We start from the raw sequence: 25,621 nt of genomic DNA, 5'->3' as shown, positions 1-25,621 counted from the left end.
GGTCCATTTCTAGTCCTCATTGTTTTGGAGAAAAGCTTGAAAACATGACCCTCACAGGTACTAAAACCCGGGCGGTGAATGAAAGCAACCTAAAATGTTTTGGTTCATTGGCTTAAATATTGTGATTTTTTTTTTTAATCTCATGATTTTCAGGGGTAAGGGGAGTGAGTATTCATTCATGATTTTTGAGTGCTTGAGGGTGGCCATACTGCCTCTCAGATACTGCTCCCTAGAATGCAGATCACCAGCCGACCGCAGGTCAGGGTAATTTAAGCCCCTCAGCAAGCAAGAAAGCATCCCAGTCAAAATCACAGCGCTGGCCCTTTAAGAGGCCTTGGGCGTAGTCGGGGCGGTTCGCCCTCATGAGTCCAGAGTGCGAGGCTGCAGGTCACGTGACTGTTTAGCAGCGACCGCCATGCCAGTTATCGAGGCGGAAGCGCCCACCGCAGAGGGCCACTGGACTGAAAGCTCCTCGCGCCCCGCTATGTATCCCATCATCCTTTGAGCGTTGTGCTGTAAGTGGCTTCTTCCACAACTGGGGCTGCTCGGCTGTCCCTGGATTGCCTCGGTCTCGGGAGGGCGAATCACGTGAGGTGCTACCACCAACACAGCTCCGGGCCGCTCCCGGAACTGAATGGAAGGTGGGGGCCGTGACGTGACGTGGCGGAGGCGGCGGAAGTGCGTCTGTGTGTTTTGGTCCGGCAGGAGGAGGCGGAAGTTGGCGGCGGCCCGGGTGAGATACGGCAGCGCCCCCGCCCCTCACCCCCTGCACCCCGCGGAGGAGCCGCCTCCCCTCACAGCCGCGGGAGCGAGAGAAGCCGCTGCGCCTCCCGCACCGCCCGGCTGCCCGGCACCGCCAGGTGAGGAGGCAGCGGCGGGCGGCAGTGGCCGGGCTCCGCCAGCGGGGGGAAGGGGGGTTATAGAGCCGCCCAGGGGAACCCTCACCCTGAAGGCTTCTTCTCCTGGCGCCGCGGGGCCTGGGGGCCGAACCCCGGGGCGGGGGCCGGGGAGCGGCTGGTCTGTGTCTCCCCCGCCTCAAAATGGCGCCCCCGAGTCTCCCACTTCCCCATATTGTGGCTGTGGCTGAGGAGCAGCCGCGGGGGGATGGAAAGGGGCGGGCGCGTGTCCCCGCCGTCCCCTCGCTTTGCTCCCCCGGCGTGGGGAGCCGCTGCTCCACAACCTGCTGTGTGACGCGGCCCGCGGGGGTGCTGCGTCCCCTTCCCCTACAGCTGCTGCTGGGGCGGCGTGGGCGCCCTGGAGAGGCGTGGGAACTGGGAAGGGAAACCATCCGCGCGCACAGCCCCCCTCTTCCTGCAGCTGGTCCCCGATCTCGGTCGGGGGGAAAAGGGCGAAGAGGGGGTCGTTACACACTTAGCAGCGTGCACACAGCACCTTGGGTTGATGCTGTAAAATAGCCTGTCTTCAGGAGGGGAGGCAGACTGGTAAAAAGTTAACATGAAACTTCCGTAGGAGAAGAGTAGGCCTAGGAGAGAGTGTTAAAACAGGTTTCAGAGTAACAGCCCTGTTAGTCTGTATTCGCAAAAAGAAAAGGAGTACTTGTGGCACCTTAGAGACTAACCAATTTATTTGAGCATGAGCTTTCGTGAGCTCACAAAAGCTCATGCTCAGATAAATTGGTTAGTCTCTAAGGTGCCCCAAGTACTCCTTTTCTTTTTAGTGTTAAAACACATAGCCAGGTTCTACCATGGTCATCTTGTGCTGTCTCTTCCCTCTAAAAATCTGGGTGGAGGAGAGACTGAACGATCACTCGATTAAAATTAACTATGACCTCCCGAGTGACATTTGAAGCAGCTCAGAAACATTTTATGACTAGGGGCCCTTTCAGATTTTATGGGTGGGGATATGTGAGACTTCGAGGAAATGAACAAATGTTTGAACTGCTTATGTTCTAAACCTCTTGAGTAATGAGTCCCCTTTCTGGATAACTCAAATTTGTTAATGTTAACTTGAATTAAGTGTTTTGAGATTTTGGTAATAGGTGACCCTTTACCGACATTGGTGCATCAGTCACACAAGAAATTGATATCAAAACAGTCAATAATTCACATCATACATATGTAGTCTCACCAGGCTTATTATCTTTAATTGGAAGGATGTAAATTTCACAGACTACCTGTGTGATTTACTTGTTTGGTATGTTCTCTCAATATGTTTCAATATAAATTGGTTGATGTATTGGTTGATATGATCTAGAAAACTAACACAAATACTGTGGTGAGGAAATTCTATATTAAAGTATGCTAATTTTATTAAAGTTGCTAAGATTTTTATTTAGGGTGGATAGGAACAACAAGAAAATAAAGCTGACAACAATGCCTAGAATGGTGGGTTGTTAAATATTAACATAACCATATATAATAGGTTTGTAAATGAGAATTAAAGCAGGTGATGGTCATTATCTCAAGGGATCTATACTGGTTGTATTGTAAATAATGTTGTGTTAAGTTTTGAGCACTCTGTGAGCGGTAGTTAGTCACTCTTGAGCTCTAATTTGCTAATACAGATAATCTGAAATTTAGATGATCATGGTTTATCTGCATTTTGTTCCCAAATCCAGAATTTGTCTAGAAGCATCTTTCTTTATCCAAAATGCTAATTAACCAAAAATGGGGTGGTCTTTGTGACATCTGGCTAATAAGTATTAATCCATAACTAATTTGAAAGAACTGTATAATTTATGTAATTTAAAAATATGTGTAATATGAAATATCAGAATTATTGTATATGTAAAATGAGAACTTTTTTTAATTTTACCAATCCATTCTACATCTATCCTAATTTATATGAATGTGTCCCACTAATATACTAGCGGTGGGAGTGTTAGTTTTCTTACTCTCCTTACTATTTTGTGTGTGAGAGTGTCAGTGTTACTCTGATACATGATCTTTTGTATTGGTGGTACTTTTTAGAATAGTAGGTCCAAATCTTGCCAACATTTCAGCTATGCTGGTGAGTAGTCCTGGAGAACTTAGACTACTGGCAAACATGAAATTAAGGATAAATGTAAGTGTTGGCAAGACTGATTTAAACAGAATTATCTCTAATACAAGAGAGTGGCTGTAACATCCTTTTAAGACCTTTTAGAAAACTTTTTTAGTGTGAAATTGTTATAGTAATTGGTGTCACAGCGCAGGTTATTTAAACAATTATGAAAAGCCTTATTCATGTGATGGACTAACTTGACTCAATATTTTATAATAGGAGATAAAGCAGCATGTGTGTTTATAGACTGTTTTGATATTTAAGGAGAATGAGAGGGCAAACTAAAACCAGGAGTTGGCAAATTACCTGATGGGATTTACAGACGTACTTTCCTAATATATATCTGATCTTTGCTCCTCTGCTGACATACTGACCTGGAGCTGCTATGGCTTAGTGCAGGGGTACTCAAACTCGGGGTCAGGACCCCTCAGGGGGTCACAAGGTTATTACATGGGGACGTTGCAAGCTATCAGCCTCCACCCCAAACCCCGCTTTGCCTCCAGCATTTATAATGGTGTTAAATATATTAAAAAGTGTTTTTAATTTATAGGGGGGGGGTTGCACTCAGAGGCTTGCTATGTGAAAGGGGTCACTAATTCAAAAGTTTGAGAACCACTGGCTTAGTGTGTCCTTGGGGGGGAAAAAAAATCGGACACTAGAGATGAAAAAGACCTATTAAAGCATCATGTGTACCTACTATAATTCATGATGGCTCTTTCACCGTATTTTCCCACTGCCTTTTGCTTAACTATTGGAGGAAGAAAATACAGCGTTTTTCATAACCTTTGCTAGGTGGATAACTGTATTGGGGGTGAAGTGGGGGATCTAAAGAAAATGTTTCGGAAATGTTTACTTTCATAAAGTAACTCATCCAGTTCTTATATAGCCCGTATATTTATTTAAAATGTCTATTTTTTTAATTTAAAAGCTTGATTTCAGGTCAAAACATTATACCGAGTTTAAATGCAGACCAAATTTTACAGCTCATTTATGATCATCCTCAAAAATCAAGTCTCTAATGGTAAAGTTGAAACAAAATTTGTGAATTTCCAATTCTCCAACTAGCTTTACTTCACCTATTTGCTATCCTACAATGCATCTGTAAAATGAAAAGCTTACTCAGAATACAAATAGCTGTTTGGGTTGGGTTGGGGTTTTTTTTTGTTTAAACTGTGTATTTATTTGTATTGCTGTAGTGCCTAGGAGCTGTACATCATGTTAACCAACCTGGAACATCATTACCAAGACTGCAGGATTAGGAATATCTACAGCTGCTAAAATGAGTGTTTGGAATTAATGGAAAATCATCCTGTACATATTTGAATTTATTCTTTGTGAGCTTAGTATACATAAACAAGGATTATTGCCTCTTCCGGTTATCATCTTCTATCACACTTTCTCTGGTTCCCAAAACTAGTATTGTACACATGAATTAAGAAAGTGGTATACAAATGTGGCCTGAATCTCAGGAGAGATCTTGGGGCCATTTTTTAAAATCCCTGGTAGCTGCTGATATGGAAAGATAGCTCTTTAAAGAGATTTGGTAATATTTTTCATTGAGCGTATCAAGTAGTTTGATTTTTTTTACCAATCTGAAAAATATTAATAATTCATAATTGAGTTTGAAAGAGGGTCTGTGAAAGGAATACTGAGTATTTGAACCACCTACTAGAAGAAATGAGGAAATACAAAAACTTAGGGCTTGACCCTTGTGCTTCAGAAAATATGAGGGTTTCTACCTATGCTTAGGGAGAGTGGTGATGCTCTGCAACCTGAAAAACACCCAGATATGATTAAAATGTCTGGCTTTTCAGGCTGAAAGAAGCCGTACAGCCCCTATGGGCTGGTAATAAGAGGGTGGCATGGGTATAGTGAGTTTTCTTAATGGCATTATTAAATGTGTTGGCATAAGCTGGCAGCGTGGGGAAGTTTTCTTTCTGTCTTCTGGAAAAGAATTGCTAAATGCTAGAAACATGCCAGAGGTAACAGCTGAAACCCAATCTGCAATATTTAGAAAACATCTCTGTTACAGAGATAATTAGGACAAGCCTCCAAGACTACAGCAACACCTCAGGTTGCCAGATATTTTCTTCCATGCTCTCTGCAGACTTGTTTTGAAGTTGCAGGGGTTCTTCATGATTTGTAGTAGCATTTTGAGTTTCCTTCTAAGACATCTATTTGGTGATCCATCCAGCTGATAAAATATTTTGCTCTTATATAAGTGCCTTCCACCCATAGTATCTGAGCACACTGGGTAATCTGTCATGAATGAGGGCCATGGAAACCTATTGATTTTAAAATACTTCCAACTGTTCCACATTTTTTTAATAGAGTGGACATTCTTCACAACTCTGATCTGGGGTACCGTCTTCATAGCCTGTTTCAGCTAGTAGTGAAAAACTGTTGGGAGTCTGACAGGAGCTCTGTAAAGAGCAATTATGTGTGTAAATGGCCAGTTTGAGTGAAGTAACTACATGTGGAATAACATCTGAAGCCTTGCCACACCTACAGTCGCGGATCATATCCTTTTCCTGCTACTGAGGATGTAGCAGAGGGATAGTGAGCAAGTCCTGAGTGATGAAATAAAGAATGTGGAATAGTTCCATTGAGTTGCAGACTTCCTTTCAGAGATTTTGAGCAAATGACTTGGTCATGGAGAGCAACCTCATGAATATGGTATCGGATTTGGCCTTTCCTTGAGCCTAAAATAATGCTACAGAGTGCAGAATAGCTAGCAGAATTGCTACCACGTCTCTCAGACGTTTAAAAAAAAAAAGAAAATTGTACTCCATGACTAATTGCCTGACATGCTTACTGAACTGTACTACAATGTAAACTAGAGTAATATATTCAAAAGAAAGGTCTTAAAAACTTACTGTCTCAATTTATTGAAACTTTTCTAAATCGGGAGTAAGAAGCCGATATCTGACATTTTTTAACTTAAGATCAGAACTAAAGATCATATGTATGCTGACCCCACCCTGTGATTTAACTTGTTTCATAGATAACTCGTGTGTCACTTTTTTGCAATATAACTAGGGAGTGATTAAATAAGTTAAGGTCATCCATTGTTATGAGTTGCTTTGCAGTCTGTCCAGATACATTACTTCATTCTGTTGAAACAAAGCAATAGCTATCTATAGCGGATACACAATTCATTTACCATTTTTTTTTAAATTGACTTTAAGAAGAAGAAAAATCCTTAAATTGCTTTTAAATTATAAGATCCATTTCTATATCCTAAGTAAGACCAAAAGTGCATTTTAGGCTAACAGAACAGTTCATTTTAAGGAGGATTCACTCAAATTAATAATGTGAGGCAACATTCTCTATCTGAATGTGTGTTTAATTTTGGTATGTAGTTTATGTTGGTTCTGATATTACTGTGATAGCTTTTTTTTTTGTTTTTTTGCCTACTAGCAGAAATTGGGTTTCAGTGTAGGTAGGTTCTTTCCCTCCGGAGTTGTTTGTAAGTAGTATGTCTATACAGCCTGCCGGAGTGAGCATCCCAGCCCGAATCAATGGACTTGGGCTTGTGAAGCTAATGCTCCAAAAATAGTTGTGTAGACAATACACTGAAGTTGTGGCTTGCACTCTGAAGCCCACCCCACTTCCGTAGGCTTCAGAGCCTATGCTCCAGCCTGATCCACAACTTCAAAGTGCTGTCTACACAACTATTTTTTAGAGTGCTATCACAAACCCCACTAACAAGTCCATTGACCTGCAGTGGGAGGCTCGCTTCTGCTGGCTTTGTAGACATACCTCGTAAGAACACAAGAGACAATATATTTAATTCTCGGTGGGTTATGGTATCATAATTGAATCAAAAAGGGTTTCTGTCATGAATGACCGTCAGTAAGGCTGCCCGTCTGTCACAGAAGCCCCTGGGCCTGTAGCAGCAGCTTGGGTATGTGGGAGGGGGCTGGGGGTTTAGGTGTGGGGCGATGTTTACCTGGGCGGGGGGGCACTCTTTGGCCTCCACCAGCATGTTCCTGCAGCTCCTAAGCAGAGGGGTTGGGGGCTCCGTGCACTGCCCACAGGCGCTGCCCCTGATCATCCCATTGGCTGCAGTTCCCAGCCAATGGGAGCTGCAGCGCTGGCATTTGTGGTGGGAGCAGCATGCAGAACCGCCCTGGATGCCCCTCCTCCTAGGAGCTGCAGAGACGTGGTAGGGAGCCTGCGAGCCATGCCAACCTCCCTTCCCCTCCCCCCCAGTACCCGCAGCATCCCTGGACCATTCTCCCAGAGCACCCGTGGCCCCCCACCCAAGTTTTAGTTAGGGGTATATAATAAAAGTCATGGACCAGTCACGGGCTGTGAATTTTTGTTTACTGCCTATGACCTGTTCATGACTTTTTTTTTTTTTTTTACTAAAAATACCCATGTCTAAAATGCATCCTTAATTTTGAGAATTGACAGAATGACACTTACTATGGTGCAGGCCTGTTTATGAAGGATTGGGATGTTCTGGCAGCAGGACCTTTGGTGTGCTATGTTAGTTAGGTGCAGCCCTCTGGGAGGGGAGCAACATTATAGGAAGTGACAACTTCATTATAAAAGGATTCAGATATTGATCTGTACTACCATGTAAAGGACCAGAATTTACATTCTGCTCACAAGTTTCAGAGTAGCAGCCGTGTTAGTCTGTATTCACAAAAAGAAAAGGAGTACTTGTGGCACCTTAGAGACTAACCAATTTATTTGAGCATAAGCTTTCGTGAGCTACAGCTCACTTCATCGGATGCATAAAGTGGAAAATGCAGTGAGGATTTTTTATACACACAGACCATGAAAAAATGGGTGTTTATCACTTCAAAAGGTTTTCTCTCCTCCCACCCCACTCTCCTGCTGGCAACAGCTTATCTAAAGTGATCACTCTCCTTACAATGTGTATGATAATCAAGGTGGGCCATTTCCAGCACAAATCCAGGGTTTAAAAAGAATGTCTGAAGAACAGTGGGGGGGAGGAAAAAACAAGGGGAAATAGGTCTGTAGCTCACGAAAGCTTATGCTCAAATAAATTGCTTAGTCTCTAAGGTGCCACAAGTACTCCTTTTCATTCTGCTCAGTCTCACTCCCTGGTCTGGAATCACTGGTGAAGGGATGCTAATGTTTATCAATTGGTGTGTTGGTCAAGGCGCATTGTTATGGAGTCTTGTGTGGTTTCATGAATGTAAGATAGGTGGGAGGGTAAAACTAGTGGTGTAGAATTCAGAAGGCATCTGCCAGCAGACTGGGGAAGGGAGATTATTGTTTTAGGTGCTTTTAGCTGCCGTGTGAATTTATATCCACAAAACAGAAGTTATAAAGCTAAGCGAAGGCTAAGCATGCAGTGGATGGGTAGTGAACTGGAAGGCTCGGAAATGGTAATGAATGTAGAACTTGGTCATTGGTTTGAACCTGGACCAGGTTGGTAATGACTGAAAATGTAGCTGGATTCAAATGTACTTGCTTTACTTTAGACCAGGGATTCTCAAACTTCATTGCATCGTGACTCCCTTTTGACAACAAAAATTACTACACAACCCTGGGCAGGGGGGCTGAAGCCTGAGGCCTACCACTCCGGGCTGAAGGGGTCAGGCATTGGCCTCAGCCCTGGGCCCCGGCAAGTCTAACGCCAGCCTTGGTGACACCATTAAAATGGGGTTGCAACCCACTTTGGGGTCCCAACCCACAGTTTGAGAACTGCTTTAGATAAGCGCAGCCTTATTGTCAGACAGTTCAGTGCTCTTTCTTATGTTTGCCGTGCATACACTAAGGTTATATCTACACTAAAAATAAATATAGTTTTAACAGGTTAACTAACAAGCCCGAGTCTTGTTGATTTGGGCTGGGATGCTTGCTCTGCCAGACTGTATAGACATACCACTCACAAACAACTCAGGAGGGAAAGAACCTAGGTAGACAGGGCAAGCTGTAATTTTGTGTATTAACAATAAACACAAGAGTAGTGTCCTTTACTTGATGAGAGAATCGAGTGGCCAGCGTAGACATCTCTCTCACCTGTGGTCTTCTGACGTTCACTTTTAGAATGGAATTGGGAAGGGCAAGACTAAGTGTTGCACCACTCTTCTTGCAGGCACCATTTTCCTGGAAAAATGCTGCTTAATCTAAACTACTAAAGTAGTTAGAAAAACAGATTTCTGTTATCAAACTTCCCTTTGTGTTTTTTTTTTTTTTTAATAAAACCTTTGAAGTGAAACTAGTTATTAAAATCTCTGGAGACTTAAGTGCTCCGTCAGGAGACCAGATGAAGCACTAGCAGAGGCAGTGCAAGCTACCCCACACTGCTGAACCAGTGTGTTTTAATTTTTGTCTGAAAAGACAGCTTCCAAGTTGATTGCGGCTAGTCTAGTCTTTGATCTTTGACCTGTCTGCAGATACTACTAACAAAGGGTTCCAGTTGTGGTTTGTGTTATGTGAACACCTGTATGCTACATCCTGGATTGAGACTAACAATTCGTTTTACATAAGACCCCGGACAGTCATCAAATGGTGGTGATTTGAGGTTCCTATTGACCTAAAGCTGAAAGGCTCCATATCAGATTATCAGTCCCTCAGCTCCTTCAGGCATGTATGTTAAATCAGAGAAGCTGTTCAAATCAGGGGTCATGTTCACTTTCGAATGTATGCTTTTACTATTTGAAGAAATTGCAGTTCACATGCATTATAGGGATAAACTGTAGAAAACTACTGTAATTTGATTAAATTTGAAATGCTGGTGTAATTGAGTTTCCAGTAATTCTTCATTCTAATTAAGCCCTTCCGTTTGTTTTTACTAATTCTGACTTGAGTAGTCAAGAATTGCATGGCATCAGCAACATCATGAAAGAGGAACTTCTGATTATTAAGATGTTCTTAACATGACAAAAAATGGAATGGAAATATGCAGGTCTGGATCTGTTGGACTCTTAAATATTAGCCTGAGATACACAATGTGAATTGAAGTCTCATAGGGAACACAGAAAATGTAGGGTAATAGGTCAAGTGACTAGTATTTTTGGTATCCAGTTTGAGACTTTACAGGGGAAGGGGCCTGATTTCAGAAAACCTTGACTACCCCTTTGCTGAAAATTGGCCTTTTAAGGTTACTCAAGTTACATCCAAAATCTCTAGCCCCTTTTAATATCAATGGCAAAGACTTTCACAATAGTATATAATAAAAATCTTAGAGCTGTGCTTGTAGAATTCACTGGCTTATTTCACCTAAAACAACAAAAATAACTATTCTGAGAAAGTCCTGGATCCTTAACTTGGATGATTGTTACTAGAACTAGTTTTATCATAATATGTTACAGTTGTGACTCTAATAGCATATACTTTTTTGATAAACAGGTTGCTACAAGCAGTAGGAACATCTCGGTTCACATCCTGAATTCTTTCCTCTCAAGAATTTGAAACAAGGGACTTTTCTAAATTGGACATGGCTAATCGAGGAGCAACAAGACCCAATGGGCCAAATGCTGGGAATAAAATATGCCAGTTCAAACTAGTACTTCTGGGAGAGTCTGCAGTTGGCAAATCAAGTTTGGTGCTTCGTTTTGTAAAAGGCCAGTTTCATGAGTTTCAAGAGAGCACCATTGGAGGTGAGAAATAATGTTACATTTTCTCTTGCTTTGTATTGAGTATATATCCTCTTTGCCAATGACTGTCTTCATAAATTTAATATGATGCCCTGTGGTAGGCCATCTGCAGTAGTAATCAAATCCGGGACCTCTGGATCTTAAAGCATGAGCAGGGGTGGCCAACCTGAGCCTGAAAAGGAGCCATAATTTACCAATGTACATTTCCAAAGAGCCACATTATTATGTCAGCAGTCCCCCATCAGCTCCCCCACCCCACTCCCAGTGCCTCCCGCCCACCGGCTGCTGATCAGCGCCTCCCCATCCCTCCCCTCACCTCCAGATCAGCTGTTTCGTGGTGTGCAGGAGGCTCTGGGGGGAGGAGCGAGGGCACTCCAGGCTCAGGGGAGGGGGTGGGAAGGGGTGGAGTGGGGTCGGGACCTGTGGCAGAGCCAGGGGTTGAGCAGTGAGTACTCCCCGGCACATTGGAAAGTTGGCGCCCGTAGCTCCAGCCCCAGAGTCGATGCTTGTACAAGGAGCCACATATTCTGAAGAGCTGCGTGTGGCTCCAGAGCCACAGGTTGGCCACCCCTGCTCTACTGCCTGAGCTAAAAGATTAGTGCTGTTATTTCAAGGCTGTAGTAGACTTGTAAACCTATATGTGCTGCTTGATGGGCACAGAGTGGCACAATGTAAGTGTGGGTAGTCAGTTTTTAAAACTGGAGTTGTTGTCCAGTAATTCTAGAAGGCAATGTCTAGCTATTCTAACAATTCACATATTTAATGCATACAGTTAAGCTGCTTAGCAAGATGGAGAACCTTGGTTGCTGTACAGCAAAACATACAACTTTTTGCAAACTTCTTATGATCACTCAAACTGCCTGGCTTTGATTTATAAAGGAAGTCACTTGCTGTATTTGTACGTGCACTTTTCTTTAGGATTGTATGTGCTTTCTTTCCCACCCCCACCTGACTGCAATCAAAGCTGACTCTTGATTACTAGGTGGGGAAACAAGGATTTTATAATAGTCTGAGTGGATTTTACTTTCCCCCATTAAACAGTTTTTTCTGCACCACCTACAATGAAGCGGCAGCTTATGCTCTCTGAACTGTACTCCTCCTTTGGCTAAATCTGAACAACTTCTTCCAAGACTGAAGTGATTCTCCACAATCACTGATTTGCACATAAACTGATGTAAGCTGTGCCCTCAGATCCATAACATCTGTGGTACACCCTGTCCCTGCTATTCCAGAGTGTGAATCTAATCTACATTTTGATGCTTCTGTAGATGAGTTGGGTTTCACACATACATTAAAGACTGATGGAGCTGACAGAAGTAAGAAAATTCCAAATTAAATCTTACTACATCAGTTTATTGCTCTGTATTTAGTTATTTTAGGCTCTGTGGGTCTGAGACTGCTTACTTCTGATCTCTTTAAGAGTCTGACTAAGTGGGTTTCTGGTTTTTGTTCCAGAAGTCTGGCATGTTTTTATTGAGGTGTATGTCTGGCATTAGGTACATCTAGAATTGCTGATTTGAAAGACTTTGTATATTAAACAATTATCTTAGCTGTTTACTTTTTGATAGTGTAACAAAGGTCCCAAGGACAGTTATACAGCAGCAAATTCCTAGTTCGTGTACACAAACACACACCACCTCCCTTCCCCCCCACTCTGTTACACATGAAGAGTTCAGTGGTCTCTGAATCTTATAGTTGCACTCTTAAATTTACCCAGGTTGGTTTCAGGTTTACTCACCTAACAAGAGTGAAAGAATACTTGAAAACAGCATTGAAATTATGAACAAGAAGCTACAGAAGTGCAAACTGAAACATAAACTATACTTACCGTAAATATCCACTTATACTAAAGAGTGTATTTTAACATATGCCTCTTTACTGTATTAAGTAGAGAGAAAAAGGCATATTGTACATAGTCCAGCTGGGAATGTTACTGGGTGCAAGTTACAGGATTCAAAAACGCATTTTTCTTTGGAGAAAATAGCCTGTTATTGTGTAGCCTTTATATGTTTAAATTATAGTTTTTTGTTCTTTGTGTACAGAAAGGCCTTTAAACAAAGGGGAGCTTATGTGCACTGTGAAGCTGAATAATGGCACTCGTAAAAGAAAATGCAGTTAGATGGAGCAGGCATGTTGACCATGTAGTGCTGTTGTGTAGAAGTCCTACACAGTGATGAGCTGCCAAAATCTTAATCACCAGTTCCCTCCTCACCCTATGAGGGGGTTGTGGCCCACCCCTGCCTCCTGGGACTCCTGCCCCATCCAACCTGCTGCGTTCCTTGACACCCCTGCCCCATCCATCCCTTTCCCCTGACTACCCCCAGATCCAGGCAGGAGGGTCTCGTGGGCCACCGTAGTGGGTGCCCGCCCCTCCCGTAAGAGCCAGAGGGACCTGCCAGGGAGCGAGGTGGGGAGTCCCGGCAGTGCTTACCTGGGGCGGCTCCCAGGAAGCATCCTTCAGGTCCCTCTGGCTCCAAGGGACAGGGTGGCGTAGCAGCAGGGGGAGCAGCCACTCTCCCACTGATCACATCAAAAGTGGTGCCTTAGGCACCAACTCTGTGGGGGCTCCAGGGCTGGAGCCCCCATGGGGAGAATTTGGTGGGCGCAGAGCCCACACTGGCAGCCTGGCCCCAGCTCCCCTCTGCTCCGCCTCCACCTCCTCCCCTGAACGCGCCACCCTGCTCTGCTTCCCCCCCTCCCCCCGCCCAGCTTCCTGCGAATCAGCTGTAAGCGGCGGGGGGGAGGGGAGAGAAGCAAGTGGCAGGTTCGAGCTCAGGTCTAGGGAGGTGGAGCGGAGGTGAGCTGAGGAGGGCTGACCGCACTGCAGCAGGTAACCTGGAGGGGCGTGGGGTGCACAGGGGAACCGCTCCCTGCCCCAGCTTGCCTCTGCCTCCCTGGGCCTAAGCACGAAGCTGCTGCCTGCTTCTCAGCCCTCCCAGGCTTCCCGCGTGAACAGCTGATTCGCGGGAAGCCAGGGGGATGGAGAGGCAGAGCAGAGGGGAGCTGGGGCCGGGTGGGAAGCTGCCACCAAATTTTCCCTGTGGGTGCTCCAGCCCCCACGGAGTCGGCGCCTAAGGCACCACTTTTGGCTGGTTGTTAAATTTAAAAGCCCTTTTAGAACCGGTTGTCCCTCATGGGACAACCGGTTCTAAAAGGGCTTCTAAATTTAACTGGTTCCAGCTCACCACTGGTCCTACATTCAAAAATAACCATAGAGCTTGCTTTCCACAGTCTACTGGAATAAGTCTACTGTGAGTTAGGAGGAAGCATGACTTCTCAGAAGAATGATTATCTTGAGATAATTAACTTAGTTGCATTAACATTGGCCTTATGAGGCAGCAAATTTCATTCATGTGGCTATAGAAGATGCAAGAAGCTTGCATTTTCATAATGGCTTTAAGTACATCAGCGCCACAATAAAAGACCTGCAGCATGACCACTACTGGCCTGGATTAGCTGACTTGAGCTTGGGCTGCAGGGCTATAAAATTGCAGTGTATGTGTTTGGGCTCTGGCTAGCCTGAGCTCTGTGACCCTGCAAGGGGGAGGGTCTTAGAGCCTGGGTTCTAGCCTGACTCCAAATGTCTATGCTGCAGTCTTACAGTTCCATGAGCCAGAGTCAGTTGACCTATGCTCTGAGACTCAGTATGTGGGGTTTTTTTTACAGTATTGTGGACAAACCCTGAGTTGGCTCTGCATCCATTCTGACCCCTGCAACAAGACTGCTAAATCAATTCAGTTCAGCTTTACAGCCTGTCATGATGGTGACAAACCTGCTTTTTGGTATACCAGTGTCTTCAATTGCAGTTGAAATTGATGCAGCTCCTCCTGAGAGTGGAAATGATGAAAAGTGATGCTATGGTGGTTCAGAGGTGTTCAGTCATTTACGAAGTGAAAAATGTATCTAATGCACTTTTTACAAGGGGCTGTTTGTTTATGAACTGTTCTGTTTGTTTCTAGTTCCCAGGTGCCTAAGACTGAGCCAAGTTGTATCATACATTGTTTTCAGAATCAGAGCTACAGCAGTTTGCTGGAATGTAGAGAATAGTACAAAACTATATATAGGGATGAACTAATGATGTACAGTGTGATAGAATATATCATTAATGTTGGTCTGTCATGCCTTCTAGTGCATCAGAGTGAAACACTTTTCGAAGACTGAGTGCTGATTGTTTTGTGACAACTTCATTTCAGTATTATAAAGCTGAAGTTAACTTGCTGGATTTTCTTCCCATACCAGTTGTCCTTTCATGCCTTAATTACTACAAGGGGAGGCAGGTTGTCTTAAGTAATTTCATTTTGTGCTGTTGAAGCAGTATAAGACTGCTCCTAATATCCTCTTCCAACCTATTGTATTTTACCAACTGATGAGGCACTCTGGGAAGGAAACTCAGATATGGGATAGCTGTGTGTACATAAATGAATATGAATGTGTAAAAACATAACTATAGACCTTTGTTTCTTTTGTAGCTGCTTTTCTAACCCAGACTGTGTGTCTTGATGACACAACAGTAAAATTTGAAATTTGGGATACAGCTGGTCAAGAACGATACCACAGTTTAGCACCAATGTACTACAGAGGAGCACAAGCAGCTATTGTTGTATACGACATTACAAATGAGGTAAGTACAATATAGAGAGAAGGGGGACAGCTGTGGGCTAATGGATTGAGATGGGAGTTGAGACCAGATTCTTTTTCCTGATTCTTCCACTAATTTATGTGAATTTGAGCAGGTAATTTAATGTTTTATTTACAATTATTACAAGTAACTGAAAACTTCTAACTGAAAAGTTAGCAAAAAACTTTTTTGTTTTTCTCTTGTGCATTTGACAACACTTTACTTTATCATTTTCACTGTTCTGTAAATGGTAAGTCAGTTTGTCACTCTCATACCAATAGGAAAATGTCAATTTGGGGTTTCGTTTTTGTTCTTTAATCACAAGAGGACTTGGCAGGCCTAGCACTTAAAACTGCTTTTATCTTTTACTGAAGAAAAGTGAGGCTTTATAATACTCTCCAGACACCTTCTTTAGATTATACAATGAGCTCATGTGATGATCTCTTTGCTGCTGTGTAACCATACCAGTTATAGGATGCAAAATGTGTGTTGTGGCCACCCAGGAGTTAGACCAATCACAGAGGAATTAAAGAAGAATATTTTTCTAATATTTTCCCTTCCACTGAATGTTTAAATAAAAATCATTCAGAATGCTATTACCTACAGCAAAAATTACTCTTCTGTATAGGTATGGAAGTATATCCCATCACAATAGGTTGGACTATATAATATGTACTAATATAACAAATCCACAATAGATTAGTAGACTATTGGTGCCTGTTTCTGCAGTGTGAGGCCAGAGGCAAAGTACTTCACATCACCAAAGTGAAATGTGTTGCCTGCTGCTTCATTTCTTGGATTTGGCTTTTACCATTGGAGTATGGCTCCTAATTTTTACGTTTTCATTAGCTTAAAAATTCTTTAAAAGAGGTTTTCAAGTTTTTATGCAATATATCCTTTCACTGTGAAAATCACTAGCTACTGAAAGGATATAAGAAGCTAATGTAGAAGAGTACTCTTTTGGAGACACTTAATTTAAAAAAAAAATCAACTTTAAAAAAACTTCGGGTTTAACTTTTTTTTATTCTTTCCCATTTCTATTTATTCAGAAGCTTTTGGCCTAATGGCCTTGGCTCACTTTCCAACAGAGAGAGCACATTGGAAAACATAAATGTAATGACTTATTTTTGCTGCAAGTGACATCTAAGTATATAACTGAAAAATTTGCAAAAAGAAATGTAAGGCCTAATCCTGAGGTTCTCACTCAGTTTTTATCCAGTCCTTAGGCAAACTACCCATTATCAGTGGGATTTTTCCTGACGGAGACTCGGAGAAAATGGGTAAGGACTTCAGGACTTGGCCCACTGTTGTGGGTTGAGTGGCTTGAGACCCTTTCAGCACTTTCAGGGAAGACAATAGTTTAAAATTGTCACTCTTTCTCTTCCAGTGCTTGCTCTGTTCTCACTCTATCCAAGAGAGTCATTCTTATCACTTTTTCATCCATTTAACATAATTGACAAAGGGGCTCTTAATTTGTCAGTAATGTGGTCCCAACTATCCACCTTCGGGAATTAAAGAAGGGAGGTTTTATTAATAAGGCCCAGTCAGCCAGCTGGAATGTAACTTTGGAGAATGAATACACTGATAGGTTTCTTGCTCACAGGGCAGATAAGATAAATTTGGGTAATAGGGATAAAAGGACAATAGAACTGAGTTTCTTTTAAATCATTAACAGGAGTCCTTTGCAAGAGCAAAAAATTGGGTCAAAGAACTTCAGCGGCAAGCAAGTCCTAATATTGTAATAGCTTTAGCAGGAAACAAAGCTGATCTAGCTAATAAAAGAGCTGTGGATTTCCAGGTATGTCATACATATTTTTTATTCATAAGAAACCGTGTGTTTTTGTTGGAATGCTAGTCTGTAATATAAATAGCCTTCTCAGAAGGGATCATACTATTTTCTAATGATTAATCCTTCATTGTAGGATTGCACCTGTAATAGAATTCTGTTGATAATTGCAAACATGAATTTATAGTATATCTGAAAATATTATGATCTAGTGAGAATTTTTTTGGGGGGAGGGGTATAAATGTGATACGAAGTGACAGCTGTCCAAAAAGAGCTTTTCTAATTAAATTTTTACTTAGAGGTACAGTAACTCCCCTCCCCACCCCCCCCAGATATGTCAGATCTATCAGTAAATTGAATTTGTATTCTGAGAAACTGCCTTTTTCTGTATGCCTCCCTAACAGTTATTGGGGATGACTTCACTAACAATAGTTAGTTAATCTTAGGGGTAGGTGTGGTTCTGAACACAGGCTGCTCTCAGTGAGAGGTTTGGAATTCACTTGTTGACTTTAGGGTATGATGCACAGCTGATCTGGCTACTTTATGGCCTGGTCAAAGCAATGTAAATTGAGTGAGTTAAGTTTTAGCTGACTTTTTGACTCTCTTCTTGCGGTTTTTTTTTTAAACTGATGTACCTATGCCCAGAGGCTTTTGGTGGCTCACTTAATAAAAAGTACCTTAATAAAACCAAATCAATCAGTGGCAAACTATGATTGTAGGGTTGCTTATGACTCAACAGAACTCAGACTTCTATGTTTGTTTGCATATGTTTGCATATTCTGTAATCTTAGGATCATCTTTGGTCATGCACTTTCCTTTTTCTCTATCATCATCTTTGCCTGTAGGTATGTTTTGTCTTATCTTAACATTGCTGTGTATGCCAGTATCTTAGTTCCATCTGAGTTCCTTTCCCATGTCTTAATCTCCATATGTTGACTATTTTTGATTCCTTTCTCGGTGGCTTTTAAAGTATCTGCTGTCCAGAATTCAACAAATTCATTTTTACCTTCCCTGATTTCTCACTCTGTTTCTTGATATTTGTCAATCATTAACTGTTTAATTGTGTTAGAATAACTTCGTAAAGTATTTAGTAATACTTTTTGTACAATGGGGAGCTTCGGGGGAGGTTGCCCTGGCCAGGGCAACATACAGACCCCTGTGTCTCCCTCTCCTCCCCCCGCCTGAGGTCCTGGTCGCTTCTCGGAGCGGCGCGGCGGCAGGGCAGGCAAGCGGGGAGCCTGCCCTGCCCCTGGTGTGCGCTGGGCCAGGCCGGAGCCGCTCTAGATAAAAGCTGGGGGGGCTGCAGAAAATAACTCCGCAGGCCGCGCGTGTGAGACCCCTGGGCTAAACCACTGGCTTAACTACTCCAGCCCCCACGAGAAGAAGGCCACCCGCTGACATAGCACTGTCCACACCGGTGCTTATGTCGCTTGGGGGTGGTTTATTTACACCCTTGAGCTACATAAATTATGTTGACATAAGCTGTAGTGTAGACAACCTTAGAGTGATGTAGCTTGCTCTTCACAATTATATTCTCACCTGTCTTTGTGCAGAACTTCTGTTGAGTTAAAAGGGAGTTCCACATGTGGAATGAAGAAAATATGTGATTTAAAGGGAGATTTGAGTTCCCAATTAGAGGGTGGGGGCTCTAATACTGTGCTGTAGGTGGTGGCACTAAAGGAGAGACTTTTAGAATAAAAAAAAGGTAGAATTCACATTTGGAATTCAGGCTAACAAAAAAAATTAAAAAGTGATATTGAACACTGTTGTCCTGTCATGTTTGTGTATAATAGTTAACTCTTTCTGAGTGATAAATTTTGTTTTGATGATCTGTCCTCAAAGGCAGGCAGATTCAGAGGAACTCCAGAAATTGCCTCTTTCCCTGTGTACTGTTGAAATGCACATGGGCTACTAGGACAACTCAGCTTTCAGCTTAAACTTAGCTGTTGGAGGTCAATGTTAGTTGCAGGCCCCACCTTTTGGAACTTGTTCCTCCTTACTGTCAGAGCCAGAGTTTCAGTTCAAGGACTTTATTTTAATATTTTTTTATTTGTTTAGGCTTTTGTTCATGGATATTTTAGGCCAACCAAAAAGTGTTGGAATTTCCTAAGATTTGAATTCTGTATGTGTTTTAATAATTGTAGGAGACCTATGTTGACTTTTATTACAGATGCTATGTAACACCTAGAACATCAGGCTGATCAAGTTTCATTGAGCATTCTTTCATACAGATTACATGCTATGTATTTTATCACTACTAACCAAGGGATTTAGTACTTAGTTGCATAATTAAAAACAAACTAAAATCTGCTTATAATATGTAACTTATAGGAAGCGCAGTCTTACGCAGATGACAACAGTTTATTGTTTATGGAGACATCGGCTAAAACATCAATGAATGTAAATGAAATATTCATGGCTATTGGTAAGTATTTTTAAATAGAAGCTACGTTTTCAGGCAACTGGTTTGTGTGTAGTCCTTCTCTGAAGTTCATTCTATCCTAGCCTCTGAGTGGAATATTACCCAACTTTTCCCTCCTTGTTAATTGGATTTCCCTTTCTGTGGCAGTCTGCTTCTCTAGCATCTTTTCTGAAGTCCTTTTTTAATGTTCTAAACATCAATCACTTAAAGAACAGTCTGGCTCCAGCCTCATCCCATGCACCAAGCATATCCCCTAATACTGTCAGAGAACAAGAATCCTTGCATCACTTCTGAACCCAAGGTTTCTGTGTAGCAAACTGAACTTGCTATCACAATGTAGTTGTTCAGGGTCAATGGTCCATTTTGTCTGAGCTTCTAACAGAATGAGTAAAGACATGCACGTCACTATATATCAAAATATATTTATCTTGTGATGCAGATAAGTAGGAAATGTTTGACTTGCAAAATTTTTGCTTTTAAGGAAAGGCTTGGAATTCGGCTTTTAAAACAATCTAAAGGTGTGCAAGTGAAAAGGATACACTCTATACGATTCTAAGCTCTTTGGGTCCAGAGTTGTGCTGTGTTCTGTGTTTATGTAGAGCCTAGAACTTTGTAGGCTTTACCAAAGAGAAATAATGATTAAAATTGAGATTGAAAAATTATTTTAAAGGCGCATGGGGAGCAACGTTTTTATAAATATTGAGTTGAAATGTGTAGAACGCTTAAATTTTGTGAACACTTTTTTCACGGAGACTCTAAATCAGAGGTTCTCTCCACAAATTTTTTGGTGGCCTCAAAGTGCAGCTACTAGCTCTGGCTGGTGGCTGCTCTGACAATTTTTCCTAAAATACTTAGTTAACTTTAGGGAAACAAAAATAAATATGCACGGATAGATTACAGTGATTTGGACGTGTATCTATGTAGGGTTTTTGGTTTTGCAGACTCAATAATAAAAACAGTGTGCAGTTGTCTCTATTCTTTATGGGACCTAAACAGAATAGTAACACAAATAAGGTGCTTTGAACGTTCTTGTCTTTTTTCTTATTGTTCCTTTTGCTTTTTGGGGGTGGTGTATTTTTTTTTATTTTATTTTTTTTTTAAGACTTGCTAGCTACTAAGTGTGCTGTGAAAAGTGATATTAACAAACACACAAATATCACTTTTCACACAGACTTAGTCAGCCCCAGCCAGCCCGGGGACAAACTAAGCCCTGAATGGGGAGGTGGGTACAGGGGCGATGGGGCACTGGGGGAGGTAGCAGAGGTAATGGGAGGGGTGAGCTTGGGGCCAGACCCCGTCACCATGCAGCCAGGGAATGGAGCCCAAAGCCCAACACCCTGAGGGACAGGGCCCAGGAGCAGAACCAAAGCCCCCTGGCTGGAGCATGCCACCCGAGGGCTGATGCCCGACCCCACTGCTCCTGGGAAGGTAGGGAACTCACTGGCTGCCTGCTTCTCCAGCTTGTCTCTCTCCAGAGGGGGTCGGGGCCCAACCACTCATGGTGGCCCCTGGGGAAGGGCCACTGCTTTACGCCCCCCTCTCCTCCCGCCCCTCCTCCTCATCACCCAGAGCTGTGGCTGCAAGAAAAGCCCCTGGTGCATGTGGGAAACACTGCTCTAGATATGCCTGCATAGTGTTGGTATCCCAAGTATAGCAACCTGAAAGTGATGCTAAATATAAACAAATGCATGTCTAGTGTGGTTTCTCTGTCCATGTTGAACAAAATGCATTAAGAACATCTTTATTTGATTTTATTTTTAAAATCTATGGCATTAATAACCAAAGAACCTTTATAATTAAGTCCCTCCTTGAATCACGGGATGATCTTCAATTAATTGCACCTGAGTTATAGACAAGATATGGAAAGTCACACAGAAGTAATAATGGACCTTTATTAAAAGATGTAATTTGGAAAAGCCAGAGTAGGCCTATTTGTTTAATAAAAATTTGTTGGCACGGTATAAACACTCGGGTATTCTGTTACGCTTGCTAAATTTTTTGATAACCAGACATTTTGCTGCAACTATGTACATTCATTTTTTTTAAATGACTGGTACAATATAAAATTTAGAATACTAAAAGTCTCTACACAACTGCTGTAGAAATAGTCCAGTCACTTTTTAGCCTTTTACATTTTACAGGCATTGAATGTTAGTGCAGTACTAATTGCATACTAAAAATGTATGTAAAATTGTGGACGGTGAAAAGTAAGTTCATTAAAATCAGAATTGCAATGGAAGCCTTATATTGCAGGATCTGCAATTTTCACAGTAACACAAATGAAGTAGGGCCTTATTTATAATTTTTATCCCTTAAGTATGATTTTGACTGTAAGTCTACTTTGACCTTGTGGTCTCTTTAAAATGAAATAATTACAGATTATAAACAGAATACAGGTTTATTAAAGGTCTTCTGGTAGTTGTTTAGCCCAAAAGTATACAGATCCCACGTCCTGTGGTCATACTTAAGTTTCATTTTGTGAAAAAAGGGAAAATGTCCAAGAGATAAGGGGACTTACCATATTTGGTTTATGAAACTCTTTCAAACTGCTGAAAACTCTAAAATGAAAATAGTGTTGTGAATTTCATCCATGGAAATAAAACTATCATTATTTGTGAGATCTATTGAAGTGGGAACCAAAGCAAGCATGTCTTCAAGATGTGCAAAATGGCTCGTTCAGCAATCTAGAGATAATCACAGCAATAGGTGTAACACTCAAACAAAAAGTAGCAAATGGCCCCATAGATCGTAAGTGTTGCATTTTCACCATGATAGGTCCATATAGTCTATTTGGCTAAGCGGTATTACAATTCATCATGTAAAATAAATAGTAGCATTGTAATTTCTTAAAATCAAATGTTTCATATATTGTGCTACTATCTTTGTTTGTATTAAACAAGGGTACATTTGTGATCTAATAAACACTTCTATCCAGGTATAAAAATAAGTAAAACTTTTAGTAAATATGCTATAGTGATATTAAAAGATCATTTAATGTGCTTCAGTTCAGAATGTTTAAATGTCTAACAGATATTTGGGGGGAGGAAAAAGTCTGTACCTTTATGATAAATATTTGAGGGAGTCCTGGATTTTGATTTTGATTAAAAAAAAAAAAAAAAAGCCAAGCAGTAGTTCTATGTCCCTATTTAAATTTAAAACCAAATTAACATTTAATGGGCCACCCTTGAATCCTCATACACTGCGTTTCTGCTGTTCCTTTTAATTAGGCCTAGAGATGTGATTTTTATTTATTTTTTTGTTTATTTAAATGGTACGTTAATCTTTATTGTACCCCCTGAGTATTTTAGTGAAGTACCTAAACTTTATTTGACACAATTTGTGTACAGTTTTCCATGGTACCTGGCGCTGTAGGGTCTTTGTGAGCTTAATTCATACACTTTCAAGAATGAGAAAATGGAAAAGCAAAATAACAGGAGTTAAGAATACTTGCCAGACAGAAGAGGGAGATGTGGCATGTAGCAGGCATTTGCAAAATGGCTTTTTTAGACCTGTTGCTACTTGACTGCTAAATTTAAATGGACGTTTCCAGAAATGCTGGGAAAAAAGTTCTCTAAAAGGGCAACCTAGAAAGCTTATATGGACCATGCTATCACAAATTAAGGTGCTGCGGAAGGAGCTGGTTCTGTGTGGACAATTTTTTGTTTGTTTGTTTTTTGTTTTTCCACATTTCCCATTCATACTGCATGTTTGAATCCTTTTGGAGAAATTCAGTCTCTTGCTTTTCTGCTAACCACCTGTAGTACCCTTGCTTCAGAGTCTGGACATGCAGAGAAAACTTAGTACTTTGGGCAGTATGGGTCAGGCTGGGGCTTCCCACAGCAAGGGCCAGGGCAGCCTTATGAATGTCCTTCCCATTCCACTCCTCCATAGCAACAACTGACTCCACTCTAGCAGAAAAGTGACAGGAGCTAATGCATAACAGGATAAAGAAATGTCATCAAGTTCTGACTGGCTGCATTTTTCGCCTGCTTTAGTCTAGGGTTACAGAAGGCAGGTGGGCTGCAGGAAGGCAAGGGAACGATCCGTTAATTAGAGCTATAGGGAGTATGCAGCACAGGGACCGATGAATAACTAGGACGAACTGATCATTTATATGTACAACACAAAAAGACATCCTAGCTAAATAGAGAAGCAATTAGGGAGTTTATGAAGGGGAGGGGGAGGAAAGGGACATGTGCTAGTTCTGTGACCATTTTCTGCATGTATGTAGTATTCCTTTCCACTTTCTCTATTGTTTTTTCCAACTGTTAGCTCTTCAGAGCAGTGTGTGTTTTAGAAACACCTAGCATGCTGAGTGCTGCTGTAACCTAAGGCCGTGATCTTATAACTTGTTCCTCATAGGTGGACCCATATTGAAGACATTCCGTGGGAGCCCACCTGCATGAACAAGTTGCAGGATTAGTGCCTAAATTGTTAACTTCCGTTGCTAGGCAATTCTGGCTATATTTTTCTCTCCTTCCAAGGGTGTGGGTTTTTTGTGTCAGCTATTCAGGAAGCTGTGGATTCTAAGATGGTAATAACAAATGGTCTTAATTGTACATTTTTTGAATGACATACTCTGAAAGCCTAAAGCAGACAGATTGTGGAGTTACTATTTTGTTGCTAAATATCTTAAAAGGAAATATTCAAATAGCTTTCTTGGACTCAATAGATATTTAAAACTTAGTACAATCTTGACGCTAATTTTTGCTCATTTTTCTTGTTACTCTTATAGCTAAAAAGTTGCCAAAGAGTGAACCACAGAATGCAGGAGCCAACTCTGCCAGAGGAAGAGGAGTAGACCTTACTGAACCCACACAACCACCCAAGGCTCAGTGTTGTAGTAACTAAACCTTCAGTTGCTTTAAACTGTCTTGAATATTCTTCTGCTTCCTAACTGTTAATAACAATGGAATTGGAGTATTTAATCTGGTCCAATGCAGCTTCCAAAACAGAAGAGACTAATGACATAGTCGAGTTTCTAATACAGAATTATTTTGTTTTTAATCTTAATTTTTAACATGCATGTATCACTGGCTGTAATATTTCAGCAATAGAGGGGAAGTGGAAACTGAATAAACTTGCTTCAGTTGAAAGGTTTTAAAAATCACCTGCCATTAGGGATATAGAAGAATTACATTTATTGACCTAACCAGCTAGTCCTCTATATCCAGGTATTGGTTACTGTTGTAATTGATAGAATTGGGACTCTTCAAACATTTCAATTTGTGCTTTAAAAAAATTTTTTTTCTAGAAACAGGGTCTACCGATACTTTAAGCTTATTTGCAGTATTCATGCAACCAGTTGTTTCTGCAAGTATCTATCATTTAAATATGCATTCCACATGTTCATAATTTAACTGCAAACAATACTTGCAGCATTTTTAAGAATCCTATGCTTGCAGAAAAATGGATTTTAGTTGTTACACTGTATGTAAATTAGCCCAGTGGTTTAAGAAAATAGTGATTAAAAATCAAGTTTAACTCCATATTTATCAGTTTATAAAGGCACAAACCAATGAATTCAACTTTACAGGATTTTTCTTCACAAACCATAAGAGCTCTCCAAGTAAAACAAAGACAAACTTGGTGTCTGTGATTTTTTGTTGTTGTTTTTGATCATTGCTGGCCATTACACAGTTTCTTATGTTTTTCCCCAAAGGAAAAAAATAGTCAGTGCACTAATAATTATGTACATTCAACTTGATTTTAAATTTGGATATTAATGTACTGTAAATAGGGTACTGCATTGTAGTCTACATTTGTTTAATACTTTCTGTAATATTTAAGAGTTGCTTAAAGGTATACAAAATGTACAGTTACTTAAAGCTAACTTTTCTTTTCCCCTAATCTAACGGGGTTCTAAGTTCTTTATGGCTAGAACAGTAATAAATGATGCTCCTGTACCTGTAACATAAGTACTGCTGTCTGTCAGTAATGAACTCTGCAACCTTGTTTTCCAAAGTCCATTTTATTTTGATCTGTCCAGTCTATTGCACTAATTCTTTATTTTCATTATATGAAATTTACCAAGTGTGTCAGAAGACGATTTAATCTATTTAAATGTTGAACTGCTTGCAGAAACTTGTGCAGATTGTAAATTTGCAGTAATTTGGGCTTAGCAAGGAAAATGACAGTTCACCAGTGTTTAGTTTTATATTGAGGTGCTCAGGTTTGAATAAAGTGGTTATAAAACAGGAAAACATTGT

At 41.2% G+C, this 25,621-nt stretch overlaps 1 protein-coding gene across 5 annotated transcripts; it reads left to right on the top strand.

Moving 5' to 3' along the window:
* The first annotated feature begins 544 nt into the window (after positions 1 to 544).
* Positions 545 to 25,615, top strand: RAB5A (RAB5A, member RAS oncogene family). 5 transcript variants are annotated; one of them, XM_073333519.1, is made up of 6 exons: positions 709 to 733; positions 10,339 to 10,589; positions 15,056 to 15,207; positions 16,880 to 17,002; positions 19,322 to 19,415; positions 24,148 to 25,615. In XM_073333519.1, the coding sequence occupies exons 2-6, from the start codon at positions 10,427 to 10,429 to the stop codon at positions 24,261 to 24,263; spliced, it is 648 nt and encodes a 215-aa protein (XP_073189620.1). In that variant the 5' UTR covers positions 709 to 733; positions 10,339 to 10,426; the 3' UTR covers positions 24,264 to 25,615. The 5 variants fall into 5 exon arrangements, with proteins under 5 accessions (XP_073189621.1, XP_073189617.1, XP_073189620.1 ...); XM_073333517.1 differs by lacking the exon at positions 709 to 733 and adding an exon at positions 772 to 860; XM_073333518.1 differs by lacking the exon at positions 709 to 733 and adding an exon at positions 1,677 to 2,345.
* Positions 25,616 to 25,621: the final 6 nt, after the last annotated feature.

This window comes from Lepidochelys kempii, chromosome 2, assembly GCF_965140265.1.
Source record: "Lepidochelys kempii isolate rLepKem1 chromosome 2, rLepKem1.hap2, whole genome shotgun sequence".
Taxonomy (NCBI): Eukaryota; Metazoa; Chordata; order Testudines; family Cheloniidae; genus Lepidochelys; species Lepidochelys kempii.
Note: the sequence above shows the minus strand (reverse complement) of the source record. Positions and strands in the feature narration are given on the sequence as shown.

Bases quoted from the DNA above. Each gene is read 5' to 3' on its own strand.
- RAB5A (XM_073333516.1), top strand. From the start codon at position 635: ATGGAAGGTGGGGGCCGTGACGTGACGTGGCGGAGGCGGCGGAAGTGC. The intron at 861-15,055 runs GTGAGGAGGCAG...TTTCTTTTGTAG, and splicing joins CGGCTGCCCGGCACCGCCAG to CTGCTTTTCTAACCCAGACT. The intron at 19,416-24,147 runs GTAAGTATTTTT...TTACTCTTATAG, and splicing joins TGAAATATTCATGGCTATTG to CTAAAAAGTTGCCAAAGAGT.